We start from the raw sequence: 25,872 nt of genomic DNA, 5'->3' as shown, positions 1-25,872 counted from the left end.
AACTCCTGGACATTAACAAACTGGAAGACTGACAGCAAAATATAAACCAGATAATTGTATATGTGACAACGCACACTTCATAAAGCAAATTACAGCCTGTCAGCAATCATTCCAGCTTTACGCTAACACGTTCCATCCACCACTGTTATTGTTCAACTGCTACTAAAATGGGACCTGCTGAGTCTGAATATTTTCAATAGGAATGAGATTTTGACAGAATTCAAAACATGTAAATCTAGGTATTTGGTAGTATGTAGTAAATATACTATAAAATGAATGCATTTATTATATGGTAGCCAGGCAATCATAACTGACATTATTGGTTCATTGTTCTGTTTTCCACTGTATTCTCAGCGTTTAAGTCTTACTATGAAGCTATTCAACTGAATTTTCAACGTGTTTTGACTTATAGGAGAAAGCAGTTCTAGTAACAATAAAAATATAATAGCTAACTGAACTCTTACTGGTTACAGGCTCTGGGTCAAGACCCTTTAGGTACTATCTCATTTAATCTACAAAATAATCCTGTGATATACTATTAACCCAAAGTTACAGATAAAGAAATTGAGATCCAGAGATTAAACAATTTACCCAAAGTCATACAGGTGACTCATAAGTGGTTCTGACCCCGCCTTGTCTGATTACTAAGATCTTGTTCTAATTCACTGAGCTGTACAGTCTCCAAATATGCATGCTTTGTAAATTACAATTATTACTCAAAGGCAAAGCATACTGAATGACTTGAATTTATGGCATGTGCCATTAATATCAGTATTTTTTTTTACTTCAGCAAGGTAAATCTATAAAATCAAAAGTATAATTTATTATAAGTAGTGGGAATACTAGTAGTCATATTATGCATGAAACTAACAAAGTCAAATGTGGTCAATTATTTGGTCAAGAAGGAGCTGGTCCGATTTATAGGTTCAAATGTACCTATTATAGTATTGTTGCAGTGATTTTTTAAAGAAATACCACTTTTTAGCATGAAGCTCATGCTTACAAAAAAATACAACATTTTGGGTTTAGTCAGATCAATATGTTGAATTTTTTTCTAGTGACGTCTGTGTGATTTTGTTTGATCCTGGATATTTTGATGCTGCTTCAGAGAAAGTGAGGCAACGTGTTCCACACCCAAATACAGCTTTGACCTGGCCTAGCTATAGAACTCATTTCCTTTCTGGCACCACCATACTTAAGTCTCAGAGTAGGAAATGCCTCAAAAATATGTCATTAACTCTGAATGTAGCAATTTTATTACTACTTGATTTATCTTGCTCTCTTTCCCTCTTTTCCTTTCTCTCAAATAATAAACTGAGTGGACCTCAGCACCTAGTCCCTGTCCTGACGCATCCTAGGATCTATCATATCCCAATCAGCTTATATTACTTCTTGAGGGACACTATAAGCCCACTTGGATTTCAATATCTCCTGCTGAAGAAGAATGGGACTACAATGTCTACAGGCAGATATAAGAAAATTTCACAAAAGACAAAGAAGTAAAAATAAAATAACGTATAATAAAGAAGGTACTATGGGTAAGATAAGCAGGCCTGAAAACGTGAAACATCTTTTAACATACTGAAGAAAAGGTGAGTTTTCTTTGTGAGTAACATAGACCTCCAATACCACTAAAGCTGGAATGGCAAAAAGTGACAAAATTCAGCCTCCTTTTGCCCCTCTGCTTAATAGGAACTCCTGTTCATGTATGAAAATAACAACATGTATGTGTATAACAACAACATTAACCACCAAAGCCTCTTAACACCAACAATTCTGTTCAATGTTTGGCCTTTTTTGGAACAGAAGTTTCACATGGAAAAGTATCTCCTTGTATTTAAATTTTATTTTTCCATCTTTATTGGGGTAGCACTAACAAGGAAAGTGCACTAATCTTAAGAAAAGTGGTATCACTTTTTAAGTTTACGGAAATGCCTTTTAGAGATGAACTGTGATCAAGAACTTTCTAAACTGGCAAGTGTGTGTTAAGTGCATGTCAGCTGACAGGGATAGACAAGTTCAGAGATTGGTTCTTCCACTCTACCTCTCAAGTATTAGTACTGACTGGAATCTTTATTTTATATATCATGTAACTCCCCTTGTACACAACTTAATAGTTCCTTTTCTGTTTTTTTTTTTTAATTTTATTTTATTTTTAAACTTTACAATATTGTATTGGTTTTGCCAAATATTGAAATGAATCCACCACAGGTATACATGTGTTCCCCATCCTGAACCCTCCTCCCTCCTGCCTCCCCATACCATCCCTCTGGGTCGTCCCAGTGCACCAGCCCCAAGCATCCAGCATCGTGCATCGAACCTGGACTGCCGACTCGTTCCATATATGATATTATACATATTTCAATGCCATTCTCCCAAATCATCCCACCCTCTCCTGGTAAACAATAACTATTAAACAAGTTTCCAAGAGAAGTATGTGTTGCTGAGAAACACAGTGAAATGCTATATAAGAGAATTGGGCTTAACCATCACCTTATTCAGTCTCCAGATATCAAACAAACTCACTGGCTTTCAAGTCCAAGGGCTTATTCACAAAGAATTTTAAGCAGAAACCCCAAAAATGTTGTATTCAAATTAACCAGAGATTTCTCTCAACACTTTGGGTCCAAACCATGAAAATTCATTAGAGGCACAATTCCTGAAGTAAATTAATATTTATACCAAAATTCTGTGTTCAGAACACAGAACTGTACTCTTTACCTGATTTTCTGTATTGATCCAGGGATAATTCTATCTAAGAAAAAATAGTTTATGTTTTTTTCCTCAACAAGTTTCCAGGCTAATCAAATAAAATTAAAGCAGTCATTAATTTATCACTTTATTTTCTTTGCCATCTACATAATGACAAGAATCAGAGGTTCTATGAATTTTTAATTACCACGCATGCAAAAAAGAAAGACTAAGATAGGGTAAAAAGGTATTCTTTATCAATTACCATGGGTATTATATGATCCTATTTTATTATTTATTTTAAAGTACACTTTTAAGTGGTAGGTTAACTTGCCACACTTATGTAATACTGGTTTCCAAACATGAAACAACAGAGAATACTGCTATTTTATATCATCAGGATCTCACCTATAAATTCATATGTAAAAATAAACAAGGAAAAAACATGAATGGATATAAACTACCAAATCATGATTCTACTGAAAAAGAGCTACTGTATTAAATCAAGTTTTTTGGCGTGCTTCTTTTTCTCCCAAGCTTTGTTGATATATCATTGACATACAATATTGTATTAGTTTTAGATGTACATCATAGTGATTTAATAGGTGTATACATTAAGAAATTTGGGGGGGATTTTCCATAACCTTTTAATGAGTTGAAAATACATTAACAGGTAAGACTCCTCCACCAAGACTGTAAGTTTAGTCAACATCCATAACCTCGCATAGCTACAATTTTGTTCTTATGATGAGAACTTTTGCAATCTACTCTCTTAGCAACCTTCAAATACACAATACAGTATTGTTAACTACAGTGAGCTTTATTAAATAAAAAAGTTAAGTATGCCCAGAGCAAAAATTTCAAACATTACAAGAAGGAGTGTAATGAAAGCTCATCTTTCTTCCCTTCTCATGGTTCTTCTCTCCAGAAGCAATATGTTTTGTGGGTATTCTATGAATTTTCTGTCTAAATATAACAAGTGTCTGTGAGAGTAGTAAGTCTTTTTGTTCAAAAAAAACAACAAAGGTAGCACTTGTCTTATCTTGTATCCTGCTTTTCCTCCTATTCATTTATCTTGGAGGTTGCTTCATATTAGCAGAAATAGACTTACTTCACTTTTAACTAATTTTTAGCCAAAAAATAATTAATGCACATGGTGAAAATTCAAATCGCACCAAAAGATATAAATAACAAAGATTCTCTCTGTACTCACACTGGTACCCGCCTCAGCAGGGGTACCATGGTTAATAGATTCATGTGTATCCTTCCAAAAATATACTATATACAAATAAAAGCAAGCAGACTTGCATGCATGTGTGTGCACATACACACATACACAGAGTGCACTGTCCAAACTGCCCTCTTCATTTAACAATATGCCTTGGAGAGCTCTCCATGATACACATATATATTCCTTTAATCTCCATGTAGCACTCCATTAAATGCATATAACATACTTTATTTAACTAGTCCCCTATTGCAGAGCATTTAGGCTGTTTGGAGTCCTTGCTATTCCAAACAATGCTATAAAAGAACATTTGTGCGTATAATATATTGTATAGGGAATACAGAAGGCAGCAGCATCTGATTCAAATGAGTTCTTTTGCCTGCATGAAAGTCAGTTCTTTTTCTTGTGTCTCAAGATCACATATGCCAAGATGGGACTTTACAAAGGACATCAAAGCCTTAGAAAATTTTAAGGTTAGAAAGGAAAAAAGTGAGTCTTTTTGTTAAAAAAAAAAAAAAAACACACACAAAACTAACCTTTGATAGAATCTGCAAAACAATGCATTAATTTAAAAATGCATTATTGCATTATTCCACTCTAGAAAAACCCAACCAGTAGATGTATAGGAAGTAAAATATTTGAAAAGGTATCAAAGTCAGTAATTAAATTCAAAAACAATGTGTATGTATACTTCCACTTTCTACAGATTAATTTGTATAACATGTAGCAAATAGGGAAAGGGGAGAAAGGTCCAAAGGAAGTCAAGTCACAAAAGCAGCTGTCAAGATTGTTGATGCTAAAAGTTTGGGCTAAAGCCAAAGGCAGGAGCATTCGTCCAGTGTACATTTCCCCCTGTTAAATTCCCAAAAGACATGGAAAACATTCTAGAAGATTTCTTTTTAAAAAGTAGTATAGGTTAGGATATTCTAGGTTCATAACCAACACTTGTGTTTATAAAATATTAGCATTCCAGGAATAGTGATAGAAAGACACTTAACAATAAATTACAAATATTGTAAATTCAGACTTTTTCTTACATTTGCAAACACATCATAAATTTCGGCTATGTTTCTTTGTGTAAATCCTACTTATGACTGTGCTAAAACCTTCTGGCATGAATGCAAAGAGTATTTTCATAAATAAAACTTGTAAAATCACTGTACACTCCATTAAGTCAAAAACACTTCTCTTCAACTTCAAAGGGAAACCTTTCTCTCCTTTTTTTAGTGCTAAGATGGTGTTTCTTTGCTGCTTTAATGGCTTGCTTCTTGTAGTTGTCATAACTACATGCTCCAAGTATGTGATAGTAAGAAAAGAGAAGGAAAATGACATCCATGCTTCGATTCAACATGTCTCAGACATTACAGAGCAATAAGCTCATAAATCTAACCTCTGAAGTGCCTACCAACAAAAAGTCTGCACACACAGCCTTTAAACACAAAATCTCACAAATATATGTATATATACATATACTCCAGTACATATATATATATATGGTGAGTTAAATGGCCTTATACCAGGGTTCAGCTGGAATGGATGAATATTATGGAAAGATATGTGAATATAGATTACCTAAGTTCCATACATAGATTTACTTGCATAGCCCTACTTTGAAACATAAACATAATACTTGTTAGCACTTCAGTAAGCGCCTACCAAGCGGCAAGCACTCCTCATGAGTTCATCATCTTATTAAAATTCATTACAACTCATAATAAGTGTGACGAAGATATTATTAGGGCTTCCCAGGTGGCGCTAGTGGTAAAGAACGTGCCTACCAATGCAGGAGACGCAAGGGACGCAGGTTTGATCCCTGGATCGGGAAGATCCCTTGGGAGAGGGCATGGCAACCCACTCCAGTATTCTTGCCTGGAGAATTCCATGGACAGAGGAGCCTGGTGGGCTACAGTCCACAGGGTTGCACAGCATCAGACACTGAAGGACAGCACACGCACACACATAGATATTATTAGAAGATTTTGTAAATGAGAAGGTGATGTCACTTGCTATAGCTCACAATGCTTGTTAGTAAAGGAACTGGGATTCGAATTCAGATCTAACTTCAAAGCTCATGCTGTTTCCTTAATAAAACATTAAACTTGAAACAAAAACTTAAAAAACCCTCATTGTTTTATGTATTTTGTGTCCAAATACATAAAGTATCTTATGCTTTCATGTACCAGGTTTCATACTAGAAACAAAATATCATTACATTTTTTATTAATTTCAAACTAGATTTTTTCTTTTGTTCTTGCATTATGGTGAATTTTTAAAATGTACAAAGGTAGGAAAAAGTGTAATAACTCCCCTTGTACACATTGTCCAGCTTCAACATAATTTATGATCCATTTTATTTCATCTACACCCCACCCCATTTATTTCTTCCTCTCCCATATTATTTTGAATAATACATCAGAATCTATTACTTTATCTTCAAATATCACAGCATACAAATATAAACATAATGTCACTGTCACACCTAAAAAATTAGCAGTAGATTCTCAACATAAAAAATCCAGTCAGTGTCCAAATTTCTAATTCTCTTGTAGATTTTATAGTTTGATTCAGGATGCAAATAAGGTTCACACATTAGTTGATATGGCTTTTAAATCTCTTTTAATCTATAGTTAATGTGGTTTTATAATAACATTTGCTTTATTCATTTTGTATTATTTGCTTTTGCTAAGCTGTATTTTTTGGCATCAATTCACTTTGACAAGGGATATAGGCCTGCCACTTCAAAATAAGATTTTTAAGATTCACATAGTGGAAAGTTTCCATATTGAAATATACCAAGTAATTTTCTCATAAACCCTCTACATCACCTATGCAGATACTCAAAGAATCTTCAAGCTGGCAAGAAATTTCACTGGTCCATATTTACCATTATTGCAAGTATAATGTAAGGGACCATTGGACAGAAAAAAATACCATTTTGTTACATATATTTATGATATTCCCATGGTCTTTCTTAAATTTTTTTTTAAATATTGTATCATTTGTTTTAGACTCTGGGTCCATGGTGGGCAATTTTTCTAATACTCATGAAGAAGTTTTATAGCAATAAATTTAAATTATAAACACTATGTCTTGTAACTGAAACTTTTTCTAATTGTAACTGTCACTAGGATCAATACCATCAAGCACTATGGCTATCTAAAAAGGTAAAGCTAATATTGTTGCAGAGATTTGAGCAATATCACGTTTTAAATATCTGATTGCGGAAATGGTAAAGTTCCATAGCAAAGATTCCAATGTACTTTCTTTGTAATTTTAAGTAATTTAGGTAGAGAAAAAGTTTTCAAAGTAAACAGGGCTTGAATTATCAAAGGAATCTCAATAAAAAATAAAAATAAAAAGTCTTTCCCATGTTTTACAATTTTGTTTAAGCCCATTAAAAGAGGTCTTTCATTTATGTCCCTTCTATATTAAAGTAATAAATTATTGGGATTATTTTTCTTCCTATTTCATTATTTTTAAATGAACATCATTCAGGAAGTTAAACAGTGGACGAATATGAAAATTTAGGTGAAAATGGAAGGAAAGAATTATCATAACACCATGAACAGAAACTATACTATGTCCAGTCACCATGCTAGGACTTACACGTATTACTATTAGTCCTCATGACAACCTGCAATGAGGCAGTAAAATACAGCAATGAAGATACTGGGCTCTAGAATACTAATAAGCATGGAGTTTCTTATTAGGGTGATGAACACGTTCTGAAATTAGACAATGGTGATGGTTGTGCAACTCAGTGACTAAAGTAAAAAACCACTGATGCATACTTTTAAAGGGTTAATTCTTTTGTTATGTGAATTATATCACAATAAAGCTTTTATGTTTTCTAAAAAGAGTACGTTACAAAGTCATACTGATTAAGTTAGACTCCTTGAGGAGATTGGCCTTGAGCAATTCTCTTAACCACTCTCTGCCTCAGTAGCCACATCTATCAGATGGGTATATTAACAGTACTTATTCCATAGGGCTGTTCTGAGGGTTAGATAAGATAATGCATGTGAAAGACTTCGCACAGTGTCTGGCACATCTTTGTTTTATAGATAAGGAAGCCAGGATTCAGAAAAATGAAGCAACTTGCTAAGTTCACATAACCTTTAGCTAAATGGTATAGTGAGACTTGAACCCAGGATTATTAGGCCTCAACGTCCATGCTCTTTCTACCACACCCTGTTTCTTCTCCAGAACAGGGACAAAACTCTCCCGATACTATTCCACGATCACTCTTCTATCGCATTAAACCTGGCATTGAATGGAATGACGGATAAGAAATGCTTTGCTTGAAATCCTTCTCTAGGTCTACTCTCCCAAGTATCTCTCTTTTAAAGGTTATCTTTTCAGCACCTTGTGTCAACTCTTTTGTAACTAAGGACTATTTTCCCTCTAGGTACCAGACTTTTGTACAAATATTCTGAAGAATATGCATGTGTGTTTAGGGAAATGCACAGAGTTAATAAAATTCATCCAATCACCTTCCTGCACAAAAATCCTGCCACAGATAAAAATGCCAGGAATGTTTGGGGCCACCATTTCTGTTCTTCTTCACTCCCTTCCCAATACTACTTAGTCTTCCAGGGCTCTTAAAATACTTCTGCCATCTGTTCTACTTCTTACATATTCTTATTCTTTTCATAATCCCAAATTGCCCCATAGTATCTTAAATAGACCAGCTCCCAGCCAACCTACATTTTAGAAGCAAACAATCTGCTAAGATCTGACCAAAAGGACAAAGTAAAAGATACCCTTTCTTTCCTCTTCTGCCCCTCAAAACTGTCTTAGTGGGAGGAACAAAGCTGGGGGCAAGCCACATGTACACGGGTTTTCTATTTTATCTTTCCTTACATTACTTCCAAATGAGCAAAGAATATCCAATTTGCTACATGTATCCAATCATTGTCAAGAAGTAAAGAGTTTTCTGATCTAAATAAACTCTTTTCAGTTGTCTCCTTGACTGCTGTACCTCTGCCTTCTTTCTAAAAGAGAAAGACTGTGTAGAAGTTGCCCTATGCTGGAAGATGACTACAATACCACTATTACAAGAATCTGGTGAGATGTGTGCTTTGTCTTTTGAGCCCCACACAGTCCCTTGTGTTAAGCTCTAAAATTATTTTCTCTTCTCAACACATTACTGTACCACATCTCTGACACTAATTCTTTATTTCTCCTTTAGGTAATTAATTCTATCTTCACAGTTCCATTCATTTCTGCCAGTTTACATTCATATTCTGCCCCCTGTGGATTTTGCTTAGCATCTGTTAAATCCTGAACTATAGGGCCATTTCTTGAATAGCATATTTCACATTTTGCAAAACAAACTGCTACATTAGTACATATAATTCTCTATTCTCAACCTGTGTTTTCAGCCATAAATGCTTTAGGACAGTGAGATATACAGTAACACCATATCACATTATTTAAAATGTTACAAAAGCTATGGTTATAATTTACAAAAGTTTAAAAACTTTAAAAATATAATATTTTATTTTTAAAGTTTGCTTTTAAAGAAAACCTTTATAGACTTCAAAGTATGAGCTAGGAAAATTAAAATTTTAATAAAACTAGTATCATTACAGTTTGATTTTTTTAAGATGCTACTGCTCACTGAGATGGATACATTAATAATGTTAAGAAAAAAAAATGGAAAAGCTTGCAATTGGTTAAAAAATTTTATAGAGCAAAATAGTTCATAAAGCTATTTTAGTTTAAAATGCTGTGATTTTTCTGAGAAAATAAAAATCTCCCATTTATAACAAGTTGAGATAGTTAATATTGAGAATGATGTTTCTGACATTCTCAACCAGGGTACTAAAAATAAAGAATGCATATACTTTAAAGGCACCCCCTCAAACTGAAATCAGAAAAATTTTCAATTTTGAACCTTTTAAAAATGTGTTTTAATCCTGTCTCTTTTTTTCAATTTTGCACACAGCTGTCTGTTGTACTTTTTAGAATCATGCCAGATGCTAGGTTCATCAAGCAAAAGCAGGAAAACAATGGTTTGAAAGCAATTAGAAGCACTGAGGCTGCAGCCAGGCTCATATTAAAATGCGATAACACCGTTCTAGTGGGAATTTCAACACTACTCCATTTCTGACATTTTTCTGCTGCCAGACAGGCAGGCTGTGTGGAAGAGCACTGTGATTGAGGAGGTAACATACTGGAATTTATTTCTGGAGCAATGAAGGATTAGTTGAGTTGGAGCCCTCCCAAGGCTTTTATTATGGACTCGGCCACCATTTTATTTGAATGCTGGTGGATCCTATTGGCATCTAACAAAGCTCAAGGAATAAAAGCTTTGGTCCTATAAAATAATCTAGCACGAATTCATTCAGAAGGCAGAAGCATCAGGGCTTCTTATTGCTAAAAAGCAGGGCAAGGGAGCCCAGCAGGGTGAAGGTTAATTAAACACTCCACTAACTTTCCTCAGAAAAGGCTAATGCCACCCTATGGAGAAGCTTACTTAGAAGATACAGAAGTAACAATACCATCTACACATTTTTAGTATGAACCATAAATGGTTGGAGAGGACTCACCTTGGGGCTGAAAATTCCAAAAGTATCTGAAATAAAAGGAAAAAGAATGGAGATAAGTCAAACTTGTATTTCTCAATCGTGGCATATGATAGCAATAGCACTCCTTCCAAAAAGCTTCCTAAATAGTCAATAACTAGCCAAAGCCACAATCTACTCTAAGAAAAACTGAAGGGTTGTCCTTGAGATTTGAAAGATTCTTAAAGGCTTCAAAGGGACATTTAACTCACTGTATCTCCTTAGATAAGTCTGACTTTAGAGCTAGAAAGGTCCTAAAATATTACCTAACCATGGTCCAGGTTTCTCCTAAGGAGCTCTTCGGGCTTTGAGCAGGACGAGCCCTTGTTTGGATAACCTATCTTGTGTGTTATAGGACAATCAGCATCATTGGTTCTGGGCACCAAAAACTAGGGGCACCCCCAGTTGTTATGACAACTAAAACACCCCCCAACACATCCCCAGATACCTTCTAGGCCTAAATTCTTAATTTTACAGGCGATGTATGAACAACTGACTCAAGGTCATCCAATATTTTAGTGTCCGAGCCAAGACTGGGGCTCTTGCAATTCAGTCTATCATTCCATCTCCTTTTATTTTGGGAAATGACTGGCAAACCCCATAACCCTTGAAGTCTTACAAATAATGAAATGGCAATAGCAGAAGGGATCATTTGCAAGTCACTTATTTGAAATCTAAATTGCTTCCCCCGCCTCCCCACAGAAGCAATGTTATATATAGTGGCTACCCACAAAAGTCTATTGTACTTTGGACTCCATTTCCTCCTGCCTTCACAGGATACTTACATTATTCTACATCGATTTTCTCTTGTATAAATTCAACCTCTTCCTCTCAACATGGCCCTTTCCATCAACATTTATGCTCATATAAAAATAAAGCAAACTTTCCCTCACCCCCTTCACGTCCCTCCATCTGCTGCCTTCTTTCCTTTCACATCACAGTGAAATTTTCCCAAGTGTTGGCTATAGTCTCTCTTTATTTCCTCACCTCCCACCCGCTCTTCAACATATCCCAATCTTGTTTACGGTCACCACATATTAATTCTTGGCTATAAACATAGTAATCTCTATCCCTCTAAGTGGAAAGAATATTTTTCTATCCTCATCTTGACTTCCCAGGGGCATATATGAGTATAACAGCACTTTTTTTCTAAGGAGAGAGTTCACAGTTTTAATCCAATTCTTAAAAATATTCCAAAAAAGATGAGGAAAGGGTAATACATTGATGATAATGGTGTGTCTTCTAGTATGTGAAAGTGAAAGTCACTCAGTCATGTCCGACTCTTTGCAACCTCATGGACTATACAGTCCATGGAATTCTCTAGGCCAGAATACTGGAGTGGGTAGCCTTTCTCTTCTCCAGGGGAATCTTCCCAACCCAGGTCTCCAGCATTGCAGGCGGATTCTTTACCAGCTGAGCCATAAGGGAAGCCCAAGAATACTGGAGTGGGTAGCTTCTCTCTTCTCCAGTGGATCTTCCCAACCCAGGAATCAAACCCGGGTCTCCTGCATTGCAGGTGGATTCTTTACCAACTGAGTTCATGGCTGAAATAAAGTGTGGCTACTTTGGGGAGGAACACCAGCCCAATGAGCATCTAGGTTATTTCTTTATAAAAATTCAGAAAATGGAGAGCAAGGAGATTATATGCAGGGGGTATACATCTCTAGAGTATAACCCAGAGACGAATTTGTGGGAAATAAACAGAGTAAGAAGAGAACGTGAAGAAACCTTGCAATGGACTTTTCTTGTTCCTTTTCTTTCTCAGAACAGTTCTGGACTGGCAATCAGGTGAAGGAATGCTAAGATGCTTGGGTTAGAGGGCAAGTAAAGTTCAGAACAGCTTTGACGTCTTCAGTGGAAAGGGGGAGAGGGGAGGAGAAGGGGAAGGGTGGGAAATACAAAGGTGCAGCCCCTGGGGAAGAGGGCGGCCACGCTGACGCGAGGGCATATGTAAAATGAAACCGGCTGCGACTTAAATAATCGGTTTATATTAGTGTACCAACCAGACCCTGCCATTTCCCAATGAACCTGGCCAATGTGATAAGTTCTCCATAAATCTCCTGTCTGTAAAACACAGTTTACCAAGCAAATTATCAAGAGGGTGAACAATTTTCCATCTTCTTTTCCTATTTTTCCATCTTTTCTCAAGGTGTTGTCTTGCCCCCTCCCCATTCCAATCATTATCCAACCTCTATCTAGTTCAGTATAAACAGAAATTAGGATATGAACATGTGCAAACTGTGTGTGCACACTCCTCTTTCCAAAATGTTAGTGACAGCAACAGCAAAAACTTGGCTAACAAGTATCTTCACTTACTGATCGAGAAAAAAACTTAGCCACGCCCCAGTGGCAGTTAAAGGGCCAATTCATGGTAAATTGTCAAAACAGATAATAATGATCTCAGTCTCTTACCTGTTCCCCCGATCCCTGCCCTCCACAATCTCCATTCCAACTCACACACATTTTCAGTTCCTTTCTCTATGTACTATAAAGTGTCCTGGTTTCGCTCATTAGTTACGGAGATGTATATGTTCACATGTACCAAGCATTGCTTCTCCCAAAAGTAGTTATATCTTAAGAAGGCTGTTTACGGAGGAAGAATTAAATTAAATTTAATCCAATAATCTGCTTTATACTGTTATTAAATATTTCAGTCAATAAAAATTATATATAGAACTTGATGTAGAAAAATGACATGAAGTGGAATATCAGTTTGCTTCTTTCTCAAGAGATATAAAACTACCCTGGTAAACTACCTCTTTTTCCTTTCTTCTTATTTTAACTATTTATTATGTAACAACCCTAAAGCAAGTCCATACACACACACACATACACACACACACCCCTCTATCCCAGAGCTCAGAGAGGATACTTCTAAAAGGCAAGGCCAAAAGGTGAACAATCTCATTTCTCACTGGAGGGCACCATGGATTATTCTTTGCTGACTCACTTAAAAGTCTTAATCTTATCTTGTTAAATATATCCTATGGATGGCATTCACTACATTCTCTGGAAAGATGATTCCGCACAAGAGAATTCTGCTCTCCTTAGGAGGCATTTAGTCAAATCCTGCCAACATCTTCTAATTCTTATCCTTCACTTTAAAAACAATTATCCCTTAGCCAGAGACTCCAACAAGTCTGAAACTAGAAATTTTAAACCAAAATACAAAGACCACAATGGAAATATATAGAAGAAAAAGCATGCAAACACACACACAGAGTTGTGTTCATCCTAAATGCCTCTGAGAATTTCATATCAGGGCTGAGCAGATAGATAGCAAACACTTCTTTAATCTTCTCTTTGAAGCTTCAGCTTCAATATGAAAGGGAAGCTATCACTCCTCTACAATATCCATACTTGACATCATCAGGTCCATGCAAATGATATTTGGAACTGGAAAAAAGATGAGTACAGAATGAGCAGAGAGAAAATGCTGCAACTGTATTGATGATGATGATTTTCACATTCAGTCAAAATAAATCCATCTTGTGTCTCCAAAATTAAAATGGAAGAGTAATATTTTACAACATTTAGTCTATGCTACAGAATAAAGTCTTTAAAATTTTCTTCTTATTATTATTTATTTATCTATTATTTTTGGCTGCACTGGGTCTTCACTGCTGCACTCGGGCTTTCTCCAGTTGTGGGCACGGGCCGGGGGGCTACTCTCTAGTTGCAGTGCACGGGCTTCTCACCACAGTGGCTTCTCTTGTTGCAGAGCACATGTTCTAGTAGGGCACACAGACTTCAGTAATTTCAGCACATGGGCTCAGAAGTTGTGGAGCCCACAGGCTTAGTTGCCCCAAGCCATGTGGAATCTTCCAGGACCAGGGATGGAACTCCTGTCCCCTGCATTGGCAGGCAGATTCTTAACCACTGGACCCCACGGAAATCCCTGAATAAAGTCTTGAAAATTCAAGGTTACTTTACATGCAAGACAAAATTTGCTATTTGTGTTTTTAAATTAAAGAAGTTCTATTTGAACTTTAGTTTAAGGAAAGGTGCAGCAAATGAACTCACTATATTGAGGGAGTCTTGATGTCCAGCTGTAGCTATCATAGCAGTAGTAATAGTAATGATAATAACAATGCTAAGATTTTTAAAAATCAATTGCTGGGCATTGTTTTAAGTACTTATATAAACTTACTTCCTCCACATTCTAACCCTATATTATGCCCATTTTATTTATTTTTTTTTTCTAATTTTATTTTATTTTTAAACTTTACATAATTGTATTAGTTTTGCCAAATATCAAAATGAATCCGCCACAGGTATACATGTGTTCCCCATCCCGAACCCTCCTCCCTCCTCCCTCCCCATACCATCCCTCTGGGCCGTCCCAGTGCACCAGCCCCAAGCATCCAGCATCGTGCATCAAACCTGGACTGGCAACTCGTTTCCTACATGATATTTTACATGTTTCATTGCCATTCTCCCAAATCTTCCCACCCTCTCCCTCTCCCTCTCCCACAGAGTCCATAAGACTGTTCTATACATCAGTGTCTCTTTTGCTGTCTCGTACACCAGGTTATTGTTACCATCTTTCTAAATTCCATATATATGCGTTAGTATACTGTATTTATGTTTTTCATATGCCCATTTTATAAATGAGGAAACCGAGGCATCAAGAGGTGAGAGAACTTGCCCATGGTTTCATAGCTACTAATCAAGGTTTATTAATCCTAGCTAATCCTAGCAACTAGATCCAGAACAGACACTCTAATAAGAAATTAAACAGGAAAGTTTTGAGACTCTGTGTTTCCACTGCAGGGGGAGGTCCATCTCAGATTACACTTCAGTATCTTTTAAATTGCGATCATACTGTTTTAGTTTGCCGATTAAGATTGATGGAATATGAGATTTCTCCTAAAAATGAGGCTATTAACTTTTAATCATTAGTTTGGGGTTTGAAGGTGGGTGTCAAATTCTTGACCATGGAGCTAACCAATAGACACGTTTAGTGAGGTTAAAATATTCAGAGCTTTAACCACTAAGCTAGCTAATTAGATAGATCCTGGTGAAGTAGGTAAAACAAATGTAACTATCCTCATTTTATTGGAACTATCTAAGAAGGAACTGGCAACCCACTCCAGTGTTCTTGCCTGGAGAATCCCAGGGACGGGGGAGCCTGGTGGGCTGCCGTCTATGGGGTCGCACAGAGTCAGACACGACTGAAGCGACTTAGCAGCAGCAGCAGCAAGAAGGAAAAATAATTCCATTTCCTAATTATAATAAAACTCTGTATTAAGCATTTAACACATGCTAGGTGTTATGGCAGAAAGTGAAGTGCAACTAAAAAGCCTCTTGAAAGTGAAAGAGGAGAGTGAAAAAGTTGGCTTAAAGCTCAACATTCAGAAAACTAAGATCATGGCATCTGGTCCCATCACTTCATGGCAAATAGATGGGAAAACAGTGGAAACAGTGTCAGACTTTATTTTTGAGGGCTCCAAAATCACTGCAGATGGTGACTGCAGCCATGAAATGAAAAGACGCTTACTCCTTAGAAGGAAAGTTATGACCAACCTAGATAGCATATTCAAGCGCAGACATTACTTTGCCAACAAAGGTTTGTCTAGACAAGGCTATGGTTTTTCCAGTAGTCATGTATGGATGTGAGAGTTGGACTATAAAGAAAGCTGAGCACCAAAGAATTGATGCTTTTGAACTGTGGTGTTGGAGAAGACTCTTGAGAGTCCCTTGGACTGCAAGGAGATCCAACCAGTCCATTCTGAAGGAGATCAGCCCTGGGTGTTCTTTGGAAGAAATGATGCTAAAGCTGAAACTCCAGTACTTTGGCCACCTCATGCGAAGAGTTGACTCATTGGAAAAGACTCTGATGCTGGGAGGGATTGGGGGCAGGAGGAAAAGGGGATGACAGAGGATGAGATGGCTGAATGGCATCACCAACTCAATGGACGTGAGTTTGAGTTAAGTCCGGGAGTTGGTGATGGGCAGGGAGGCCTGGCGTGCTGCAATTCATGGGGTCGCAAAGAGTCGGACACGGCTAAGTGACTGAACTGAACTGAACTGAGGTGTTGTGCTCAGTATACATTTTACATGTATTATTTTATATGTATTATTTTATCTTCATCATAATCCAATGAGATTATTACTATTACAATGATACTATTATTATCCCCTTTTTACAGATGAGGAAACTAAGACTCAGGATAGTCAAACAAATTGGCCAGGATCATGCAGCCATTAAGCGGCAGAGTCAAGATCTGTATCTAGGTCTGCTGGGTAACTGCATTTCCACTGGCTGTAATGCAGAAAACAAGTCTAGTACTAAGAGAAGTTATAACTGTTTTGTCAGACAGCCTTGTATCAGGGAGCAGTCAGTTCAGAGTCTTTAATTTGGAGTCAACTATGGTTTCAACTATTTGAGCTTTGGGAAATTCATAAACTCCCTAAAATTATAGGTAAAAAGTAATGTGTGTTTTCCTTTTCCTTGAAAAAGAGTCCATGAACTCCATTAGAATTCAAAAAATGTCACTAACTCCTCCTCCAAAATGGTAAGACCCACTTATCATTAGATGAATAGAATTAGATGAGTAGGGTTAGATGAAAAGGATTATAATGGCATTATAAACCTAACTATGCAGAAAGGCTAAAATCTGTAATCTAGAACATCTAGACGAAAATCTTTTACAACTAAAGCATTAAGAGTGTTGTTTTACTTGTGACTTACAGAAATTTAAGACCCATCATACATTCCCTGTCTTGGTAAAAAAAAAAAAAATCAAATCTCTTCTTGATGACTTACAGATGTCCAGATTTGAACTTCAGTTTTTTGTACAAAAACAGTGGTGTCTTCTAAATGGGTAGGCTGTCTGTAATACTCAATGTCCAGAGACTTCCATTTCCCTCTTGGTCATCTCTGTTTCCTGGTAATGGCTGTCTCCAAACAAACTGCAAAGACTAACGCTAAAGTGTTATCCTGGCATTAGGGCTTCAGTAGTAAGTAAATCTCTTCAAGAAAATTAGAGATACCAAGGGAACATTTCATGCAAAGATGGGCTCAATAAAGGACAGAAATGGTATGGACCTAACAGAAGCAGAAGATATTAAGAAGAGGTGCCAAGAACACACAGAAGAACTGTACAAAATAGACCTTCACAACCCAGATAATCACGATGGTGTGATCACTCACCTAGAGTCAGACATCCTGGAATGTGAAGTCAGTGGGCCTTAGAAAGCATCACTACGAACAAAGCTAGTGGAGGTGATGGAATTCCAGTTGAGCTATTTCAAATCTTGAAAGATGATGCTGTGAAAGTGCTACACTCAATAAGCAAGCAAATTTGGAAAACTCAGCAGTGGCCACAGGACTGGAAAAGGTCAGTTTTCATTCCAATCCCAAAGAAAGGCAATGCCAAAGAATGCTCAAACTACCAAACAATTGCACTCATCTCACACGCTAGTAATGCTCAAAATTCTCCAAGCCAGGCTTCAGCAATACGTGAACCGTGAACTTCCAGATGTTCAAGTTGGTTTTAGAAAAGGCAGAGGAACCAGAGATCAAATTGCCAACATCCACTGGATCATGGAAAAAGCAAGAGAGTTCCAGAAAAACATCTATTTCTGCTTTAAAGAATATACCAAAGCCTTTGACTGTGTGGATCACAATAAACTGTGGGAAATTCTGAAAGAGATGAGAATACCAGACTACCTGACCTGCCTCTTGAGAAACCTATATGCAGGTCAGGAAGCAACAGTTAGAACTGGACATGGAACTACAGACTGGTTCCAAATAGGAAAAGGAGTACGTCAAGGCTGTATATTGTCACCCTGCTTATTTAACTTATATGCAGAGTACATCATGAGAAACGCTGGGCTGGAAGAAGCACAAGCTGGAATCAAAATTGCCAGGAGAAATATCAATAACCTCAGATATGCAGATGACACTACTCTTATGGCAGAAAGTGAAGAGGAACTAAAAGGCCTCTTGATGAAAGTGAAAGTGGAGAGTGAAAAAGTTGGCTTAAAGCTCAACATTCAGAAAACGAAGATCATGGCATCTGGTCCCATCACTTCATGGGAAATAGATGGGGAAACAGTGGAAACAGTGTCAGACTTTATCTTTTGGGCTCCAAAATCACTGCAGATGGTGACTGCAGCCATGAAATGAAAAGACGCTTACTCCTTGGAAGCAAAGTTATGACCAACCTAGATAGCATATTGAAAAGCAGAGACATTACTTTGCCAGCAAAGGTCCGTTTAGTCAAGGCTATGGTTTTTCCAGTGGTCATGTATGGATGCTAGAGTTGGACTATAAAGAAAGCTGAGCACCAAAGAATTGATGCTTTTGAACTGTGGTGTTGGAGAAGACTCTTGAGAGTCCCTTGGACTGCAAGGAAATCCAACCAGTCCATTCTAAAGGAGATCAGCCCTGGGTGTTCTTTGGAAGAAATGATGCTAAAGCTGAAACTCCAGTACTTTGGCCACCTCATGAGAAGAATTGACTCATTGGAAAAGACTCTGATGCTGGGAGGGATTGGGGGCAGGAGGAAAAGGGGATGACAGAGGATGAGATGGCTGGATGGCATCACCGACTCGATGGACATGAGTTTGAGTTAACTCCGGGAGATGGTGATGGACAGGGAGGCCTGGCGTGCTGCAATTCATGGAGTCGCAAAGAGTCGGACATGACTAAGCTACTAAACTGAACTGAATTGAACTGAGTAAGTTAATAAGGCTAGGAAAACCCTTGCATTTGACCTTGAGTATTGAGTCACATGGTAAATACGGATTATACCCAAGGAAATGACTTTTCTGAACAATGCTAATAGTCTCTACACTGAATATTTCCTATAACCTCGTCTCTCATTTGGGAAGATTCAGTTGATTTTGAATTATCTTTCCACTACCAGTATTCCAACAGAAGGAATGGGCAAGGGGCAGAGGTAATAGGGCATGACACCCAAGAACACAAATGGGAAAAGAACACCATCTGGTGGAAGTCTCTGATGGAGCATCAGAGGACAGGGACCCAGGGGTGGGGGTATCCAACTCTTTGTGACCCCATGGACTGTAGCTTGCCAGGCTCCTCTGTCCATGGGATTCTCCAGGCAAGAATACTGGAGTAGGTTGTCATTCCCTTCTCCAGGGGATCTTCCCAACTCAGGGATTGAACCTGGGTCATTGCAGGCAGATTCTTTACTGGTTGGGCTACCAGGGCTGGGGGTACCAGCCTTAGAAACAGTTGAGCAAGCATGGGACGGTCCCTGGGAGTGGTGCCCCTATGGTCCCTGTTCCTTCAAGCCATCAAAAGTACAAGAACTAGTATCTGCCTACAGGAAGCTTACAATCTTTTCTAAAATATGAAATACACATGAAGAGATAGTCAATTTAAGATAGTAAATTACAAACACACACACACTATTGTAACAACAACAAAAAAAGATACGCAGATGATAGCACTCTAATGGCAGAAAGTGAAGAGGAACTAAAGAACCTCTTGATGAGGGTGAATGCGAAGAGTGAAAAAGCTGACTTGAAAACACAACATTGAAAAAACTAAGATCATGGCATCTGGTCCCATCACTTTATGGCAAATAGAAGGGGAAAAAGTAGAAGCAGTGATAGATTTTATTTGGGGGGTCTCCAAAATCACTATAGACAGTGACTGCAGCCATGAAATTAAAAGATGCTTATTCCTTGAAAATTATGAGAAATCCGGACAACATATTAAAAGGCAGAGACATCACTTTGCCAACAAAGGTCCATATAGTCAAAGCTATGGTTTTTCCAAAAGTCATGTAAGGATGTGAGAGTTTGGCCATAAACAAGGCTGAGTGCCAAAGAATTGATGCTTTTGAATTATGCTGCTGAAGACTTGAGAGTTCTTTGGACCGCAGAGATCCAGCATTCATATTTTGGTTGCCTGATGCTAAGAACTGACTCTCTGGAAAAGATCTTGATGCTGGAAAAGACTGAAGGCAAAAGAAGAAAGGGTGGCAGAGGATGGGGCTTCTCTGGTAGCTCAGCTGGTAAAGAATCCACCTGCAATGCAGGAGACCCCAGTTCAATTCCTGGGTTGGGAATTCCACTGGAGAAGGGATAGGCTACCCATTCCAGTATTCTTAGGCTTCCCTGGTGGCTCAGCTGATGAATCCGCCTGCAATGCAGAAGACCTGGGTTCGATCCCTGGGTTGGGAAGATCCCCAGATGAGATGGTTAGACAGCATCACTGACTCAATGGACATGAATTTGAGCACACTCCAGGAGACAGTAGAGGACACAGGAGCCTGGCATGCTGTAGTCCATGAGGTCACAAAGAGTCAGACACAACTGAGCAACTGAACAACCACAACAATGGTAACAACAGATGATAAGCACAAAACTCATGTAACAGAAGGAGCTGTCATAAAGTCTTGGATTATTTGGGGGGAGGTAATATTTCTGTGATCTTGAGTCTATGTCCACAAATTTTAGAAACCCTAGAGGACAGCACCACAAAGTTCTCTTATAAAATACAATGGTCACAATTAAACTTGTATTAAGTGATAAACAAGTAACATTATCTGATTTGATTTGATAGTATCACCCATGACTAAAAAAAATTTTTTAGAAGTCTATTTGCAGATAATAAAAAAGAAATAATATAAAATAAATTCATTAAATAAAATCCTATTCACCAATAGAGTCTTCTGTAACACAATCACTACATGAAATCCCTGCTCTGACATTAATAGTAAAATCTACGAGCTCAATGATTATGCCCTTTCATTGAAACACTGGAAACCTACATTCTAATATTTCATCCCCTGTGTTCTAGCATTAACACTGGAAATTGTGGTTGCTATGCAATCCCCCTACTCCCTACATGTAACAGACAACCAAATATGACTCAATGGACTATTAAAGAAAAACGCTAGCTAGCTGTGTTGTGGCAAAATGAAAGACACTAAATGTCAAGTCAGAGTTAAAATTTCTTTTCCTTTGTGTAGAAAAAAGGGAACAACTGAAGGGTTCGTTGGTCGGTTGGTTTGCTTGTTGTTAAGTATAGGGAATAATGTCCATTGTGATCAGATCCAGCAGAAATGTGTAGCCTAGATGGGAAAGAGAGGAGCAAATTGGTTTAGTAAGCTGCTGGAGAGCAAGAGAAGGGGCAAAAGGTTTCGGAAGGAAACTCAGAGATGTCTTTTGATTCCAAACCTGTGTTTTGAGAGAGAAAACAAGGCAGAACTCACAAAGAACTCTAGCTGATTATCATATTTTAATCTGTACTATCTTTAGCTCTTGCCCTGCCGTTTTTGTCACCATTGATACTTAGAACCTAATTTATTTTATTTTTTGCTTGCTTCAGGTTAATAGCTACTCTTAGACCACTGAGACTCCTAGTTATGTGATTGATGAATAACTGATAACTAGATGACTGTGACTGTGGACCATATACTCCCTGAATTTTACAGCTAGAAGGACATCGAAGGTCATTTTACTCAGCCCCTGACTTTATAGATGAGAAAAACGAAACATGAGGAGGTTATTTGATTGAACCATAAGGGTTTAAAAATCCACATTGTAGAGCCATGACAGTTTATCTTGTGCAAAATCAAAAACAGGTTCAAAATGTGATATTCATTTGAAAATTCCTTTGGTATTTTTCTTGTTGTGAACATGATCACTTTATTCACCTGAGCTCAAATATTACATAAAAATTTTAAACTGGACTAGTTCCTGGGGCTCCTCCAGGCAGCGTGGATTTGTGAACATTAACATGTCAACAAACCCTTTATATCTCAAGTTATGAACATTGCATTCATTCTCTCAAACCGTAAAAAATGTCCACTATTTGCCAGACACTCCATGAGGGTCTGTGGAGAAGGCAATGGCACCCCACTCCAGTACTCTTGCCTGGAAAATCCCATGGACAGAGGAGCCTGGTAGTCTGCAGTCCATGGGGTCGCTAAAGGTCGGACATGACTGAGCGACTTCACTTTCACTTTTCACTTTCATGCATTGGAGAAGGAAATGGCAACCCACTCCAGTGTTCTTGCCTAGAGAATCCCAGGGACGGGGAGCCTGTTGGGCTGCCATCTATGGGGTCGCACAGAGTCAGACACGACTGAAGCGACTTAGCAGTAGCAGCAGCAGCATGAGGGTCTGAGAGCACAGAAAGCCTGAACTGTGGGCCAGTTTGGCTGGAATAACGCAAAACTGTGCAAAAGTGGTGTGAGTGACCTAAAACACACATAAGGTAAAAATTGGGGCCAGCAGAACCTAGGTCTGGCTAATCCCAGAATCAGTCTTACTGCCTGCAGATCAGAGTTTTGGGGGTGGACCTGGGGTCAGATTGAGGGAAGATGCCTGGAGGGGAGAGTCACTGAGAGGCCAGGCCCAGGATGCAGAGAGAAGCCAGGCAGAGGGGCCAGGTGTTCAGAGCAGGTGGCAGAGAACCACAGCAGATGTTGGCGGGGGGGTGGGGGTGGGGCACGCAGGCAGGGCAGGATTGTGAATGGGTTCCAACCTGAAAGTCTTTGTTTTATCTTGTGAAATAGACTACGATGTCGAGCAAGAGTGAGAGGTGATATGATAAGGTAAAGGCAGCTAAAGACATTAGAGGGAAGAATATTGAGGAAATTTAAAAGGCTGTTGATACAAAGCATGTGAAATAACTGCCAGGCATCATTAAGGGGTCAGCTGAGGTTGGAGACTAAGATTTACTGTGGCGGCAATCCAATTGTGTCATTTTTCTCCAGCACTAATTAGCTGCCCAGGTGTAAGGTCAGAAAAGGTGGACAGATGAATTGACCCAAGTTTAGAATTTTTCTAGGCTTGTGGGATAAAAAGACAAGAGAGTAAGAGAAGACTGGAGAAGCATGCCATGGAACTCAGGCTGGCCAGGGAAGAAACCAATGGCCAAAGACTTGACTATGCTGTCCGTACATATAAAATACTTAAACAATCAAATATTAAAATAGTCAATATTTAATATTAAATTAAAAGATTCAAAAATAAGAGATACAATTATTCTACTCTTCTCTCTCAGGACTGTTTTTTGTCCCTAAAGTCTCAAACCTCTCTTATCTCATGTTTCCTGCTTCAGTGGCCAACATCTCCATCCACCCAACTGAAGCTTGCTGCTGCTGCTGCTAAGTCGTTTCAGTCGTGTCCGACTCTGTGCGACCCCATAGATGGCAGCCCAACAGGCTCCCCCATCCCTGGGATTTTCCAGGCAAGAATACTGGAGTGGGTTGCCATTTCCTTCTCCAATGCATGAAAGTGAAAAGTAAAAGTGAAGTCATGCAGTCATGTCCGACTCTTCGAGACCCCATGGACCGCAGCCTACCAGGCTCCTCCATCCATGGGATTTTCCAGGCAAGAGTACTGGAATGGGGTGCCATTGCCTTCTCCGAACTGAAGCTTAGGAGTCATCTTTTATCTCGTTCCCTATTCTATGTATATCCCATCAATCACCAAGACCTGGAGATTCTATCTTCATTTATTTTTAATCTATCTCCTCTCCCTCACTATGGGCACTGAATTCACTCAAGTCCTCAAAATACCTCACCCAGACCAATATAACCAGGTCCAAAGTGGTCTACCTGCCACTTTGCTCCTCTCTGAGCAATTCCCATCAATGCTGATGGAGAAGGAAGTGCAGTGACCGTGAAGAGCAAAGGCTTGCAGATAAGCCTAGGTTGGAGTTCTAGCACCTTCATCTTCTAGCTGTGAGACTGTAGCTGCAGTCTCAGTTTCTTCATCTTTAAAATAGAAATAATAACCATATCTGTCACATATCATTCTTGGGAAGATTAACTGAGATGATATACATAAAGAACTGAGCATTAGGCCTGGCACCAGGCAGCCTTCAGCAAACCTCAACTGTTATGTCATTCAGTCAGTTCAGTCGCTCAGCCATGTCCGACTCTTTGTGACCCCATCGACTGCAGCACGCTAAGCCTCCAGTCCATCACCAACTCCTGGAGTTTACTCAAACTCGTGTCCATTGGGTCAGTGACACCATCCAAGCATCTCATCCTCTGTCATCCCCTTCTCCTCCTGCCTTTAATCTTTCCCAGCATCAGGGTCTTTTCAAATGAGTCAGTTCTTCGCATCAGGTGGCCAAAGTTTTGGACTTTCAGCTTCAGCATCAGCCTTTCCAAAGAATATTCAGGACTGATTTCCTTTAGGATGGATTGGTTGGATCTCCTTGCAGTCCAAGGGACTCTCAAGAGTCTTCTCCAACACCATAGTTCAAAAGCATCCATTCTTCGGCACTCAGCTTTCTTCACAGTCCAACTCTCACATCCATACATGACTACTGGAAAAACCATAGCCTTGACTAGACGGACCTTTGTTGGCAAAGTAATGTCTCTGTTTTTTAATATGCTGTCTAGGTTGGTCATAACTTTCCTTCTAAGGAGTAAGCGTCTTTTCATTTCATGGCTGCAGTCACCATCTGCAGTGATTTTGGAGCCCAAAAGATAAAGTCTGACACTGTTTCCACTGTTTCTCCATCTATTTCCCATGAAGTGATGGGACCAAATGCCATGATCTTAGTTTTCTGAATGTTGAGCTTTAAGCCAACTTTTTCACTCTCCTCTTTCACTTTCATCAAGAGGCTCTTTAGTTCTCCACTTTCTGTCATAAGGGTGGTGTCATCTTCATATCTGAGGTTACTAATATTTCTCCCCGCAATCTTGTTCCAGCTTGTGCTTCATCCAGCCAAGTTTCTCATGATGTACTCTGCATATAAGTTAAAGAAGCAGGGTCACAATATATACCCTTGACGTAGTCCTTTTCCATTTGGAATCAGTCTGTTTTTCCAAGCCCAGTTCTAACTGTTACTTCCTGACCTGTATACAGATTTCTCAAGAGGCAGGTCAGGTGGTCTGGTATTCCCATCTCTTTCAGAATTTCCCACAGTTTATTGTGATCCACACAGTCAAAGGCTTTGGCATAGTCAATAAAGCTGTGGTGGTGGTGGTGGTTTAGTTGCTAAGTCGTGTTTGACTCTTACAACCCCATGGACTATAGCCTGCCAGGCTCCTCTGTCCATGGGATTTTCCAGGCAAGAATATTGAAGTGGATTGCCATTTCCTTCTCCGGGGGATCTTCCCGACCCAGGAATTGAACCCTGGTCTCCTGCATTACAGGCAGATTCTTTACCAACTGAGCTATGAGGGAAGTCCCAATAAAGCAGAAGTAGATGTTTCTCTGGAATTCTTGCTTTTTCGATGATCCAGCGGATGTTGGCAATTTGATCTCTGGTTCCTCTGCCTTTTCTAAAACCAGCTTGAACATCTGGAAGTTCACAGTTCACGTACTGTTGAAGCCTGGCTTGAGAATTTTGAGCATTACTTTGCTAGCATGTGAGATGAGTGCACTTGTGCAGTAGTTTGAGCATTCTTTGGCATTGCCTTTCTTTGGGAT

At 38.7% G+C, this 25,872-nt stretch overlaps 1 protein-coding gene across 1 annotated transcript in view; it reads right to left on the bottom strand.

Moving 5' to 3' along the window:
- The window catches only part of SKAP1 (src kinase associated phosphoprotein 1), a 306,061-nt gene that overhangs the window by 213,942 nt on the left and 66,247 nt on the right, over nucleotides 1-25,872 (bottom strand). Inside the window, exon 3 of the mRNA XM_002695944.7 lies at nucleotides 10,474-10,499. Within this exon, the coding sequence (XP_002695990.2) occupies nucleotides 10,474-10,499 (26 nt within the window). The remainder of the gene's footprint in view (nucleotides 1-10,473; nucleotides 10,500-25,872) is intronic.

This window comes from Bos taurus, chromosome 19, assembly GCF_002263795.3.
Source record: "Bos taurus isolate L1 Dominette 01449 registration number 42190680 breed Hereford chromosome 19, ARS-UCD2.0, whole genome shotgun sequence".
NCBI lineage: Eukaryota > Metazoa > Chordata > Mammalia > Artiodactyla > Bovidae > Bos > Bos taurus.
The sequence above is the reverse complement of the archived record's forward strand: the minus strand, read 5'-3'. Positions and strand labels throughout refer to the sequence as shown.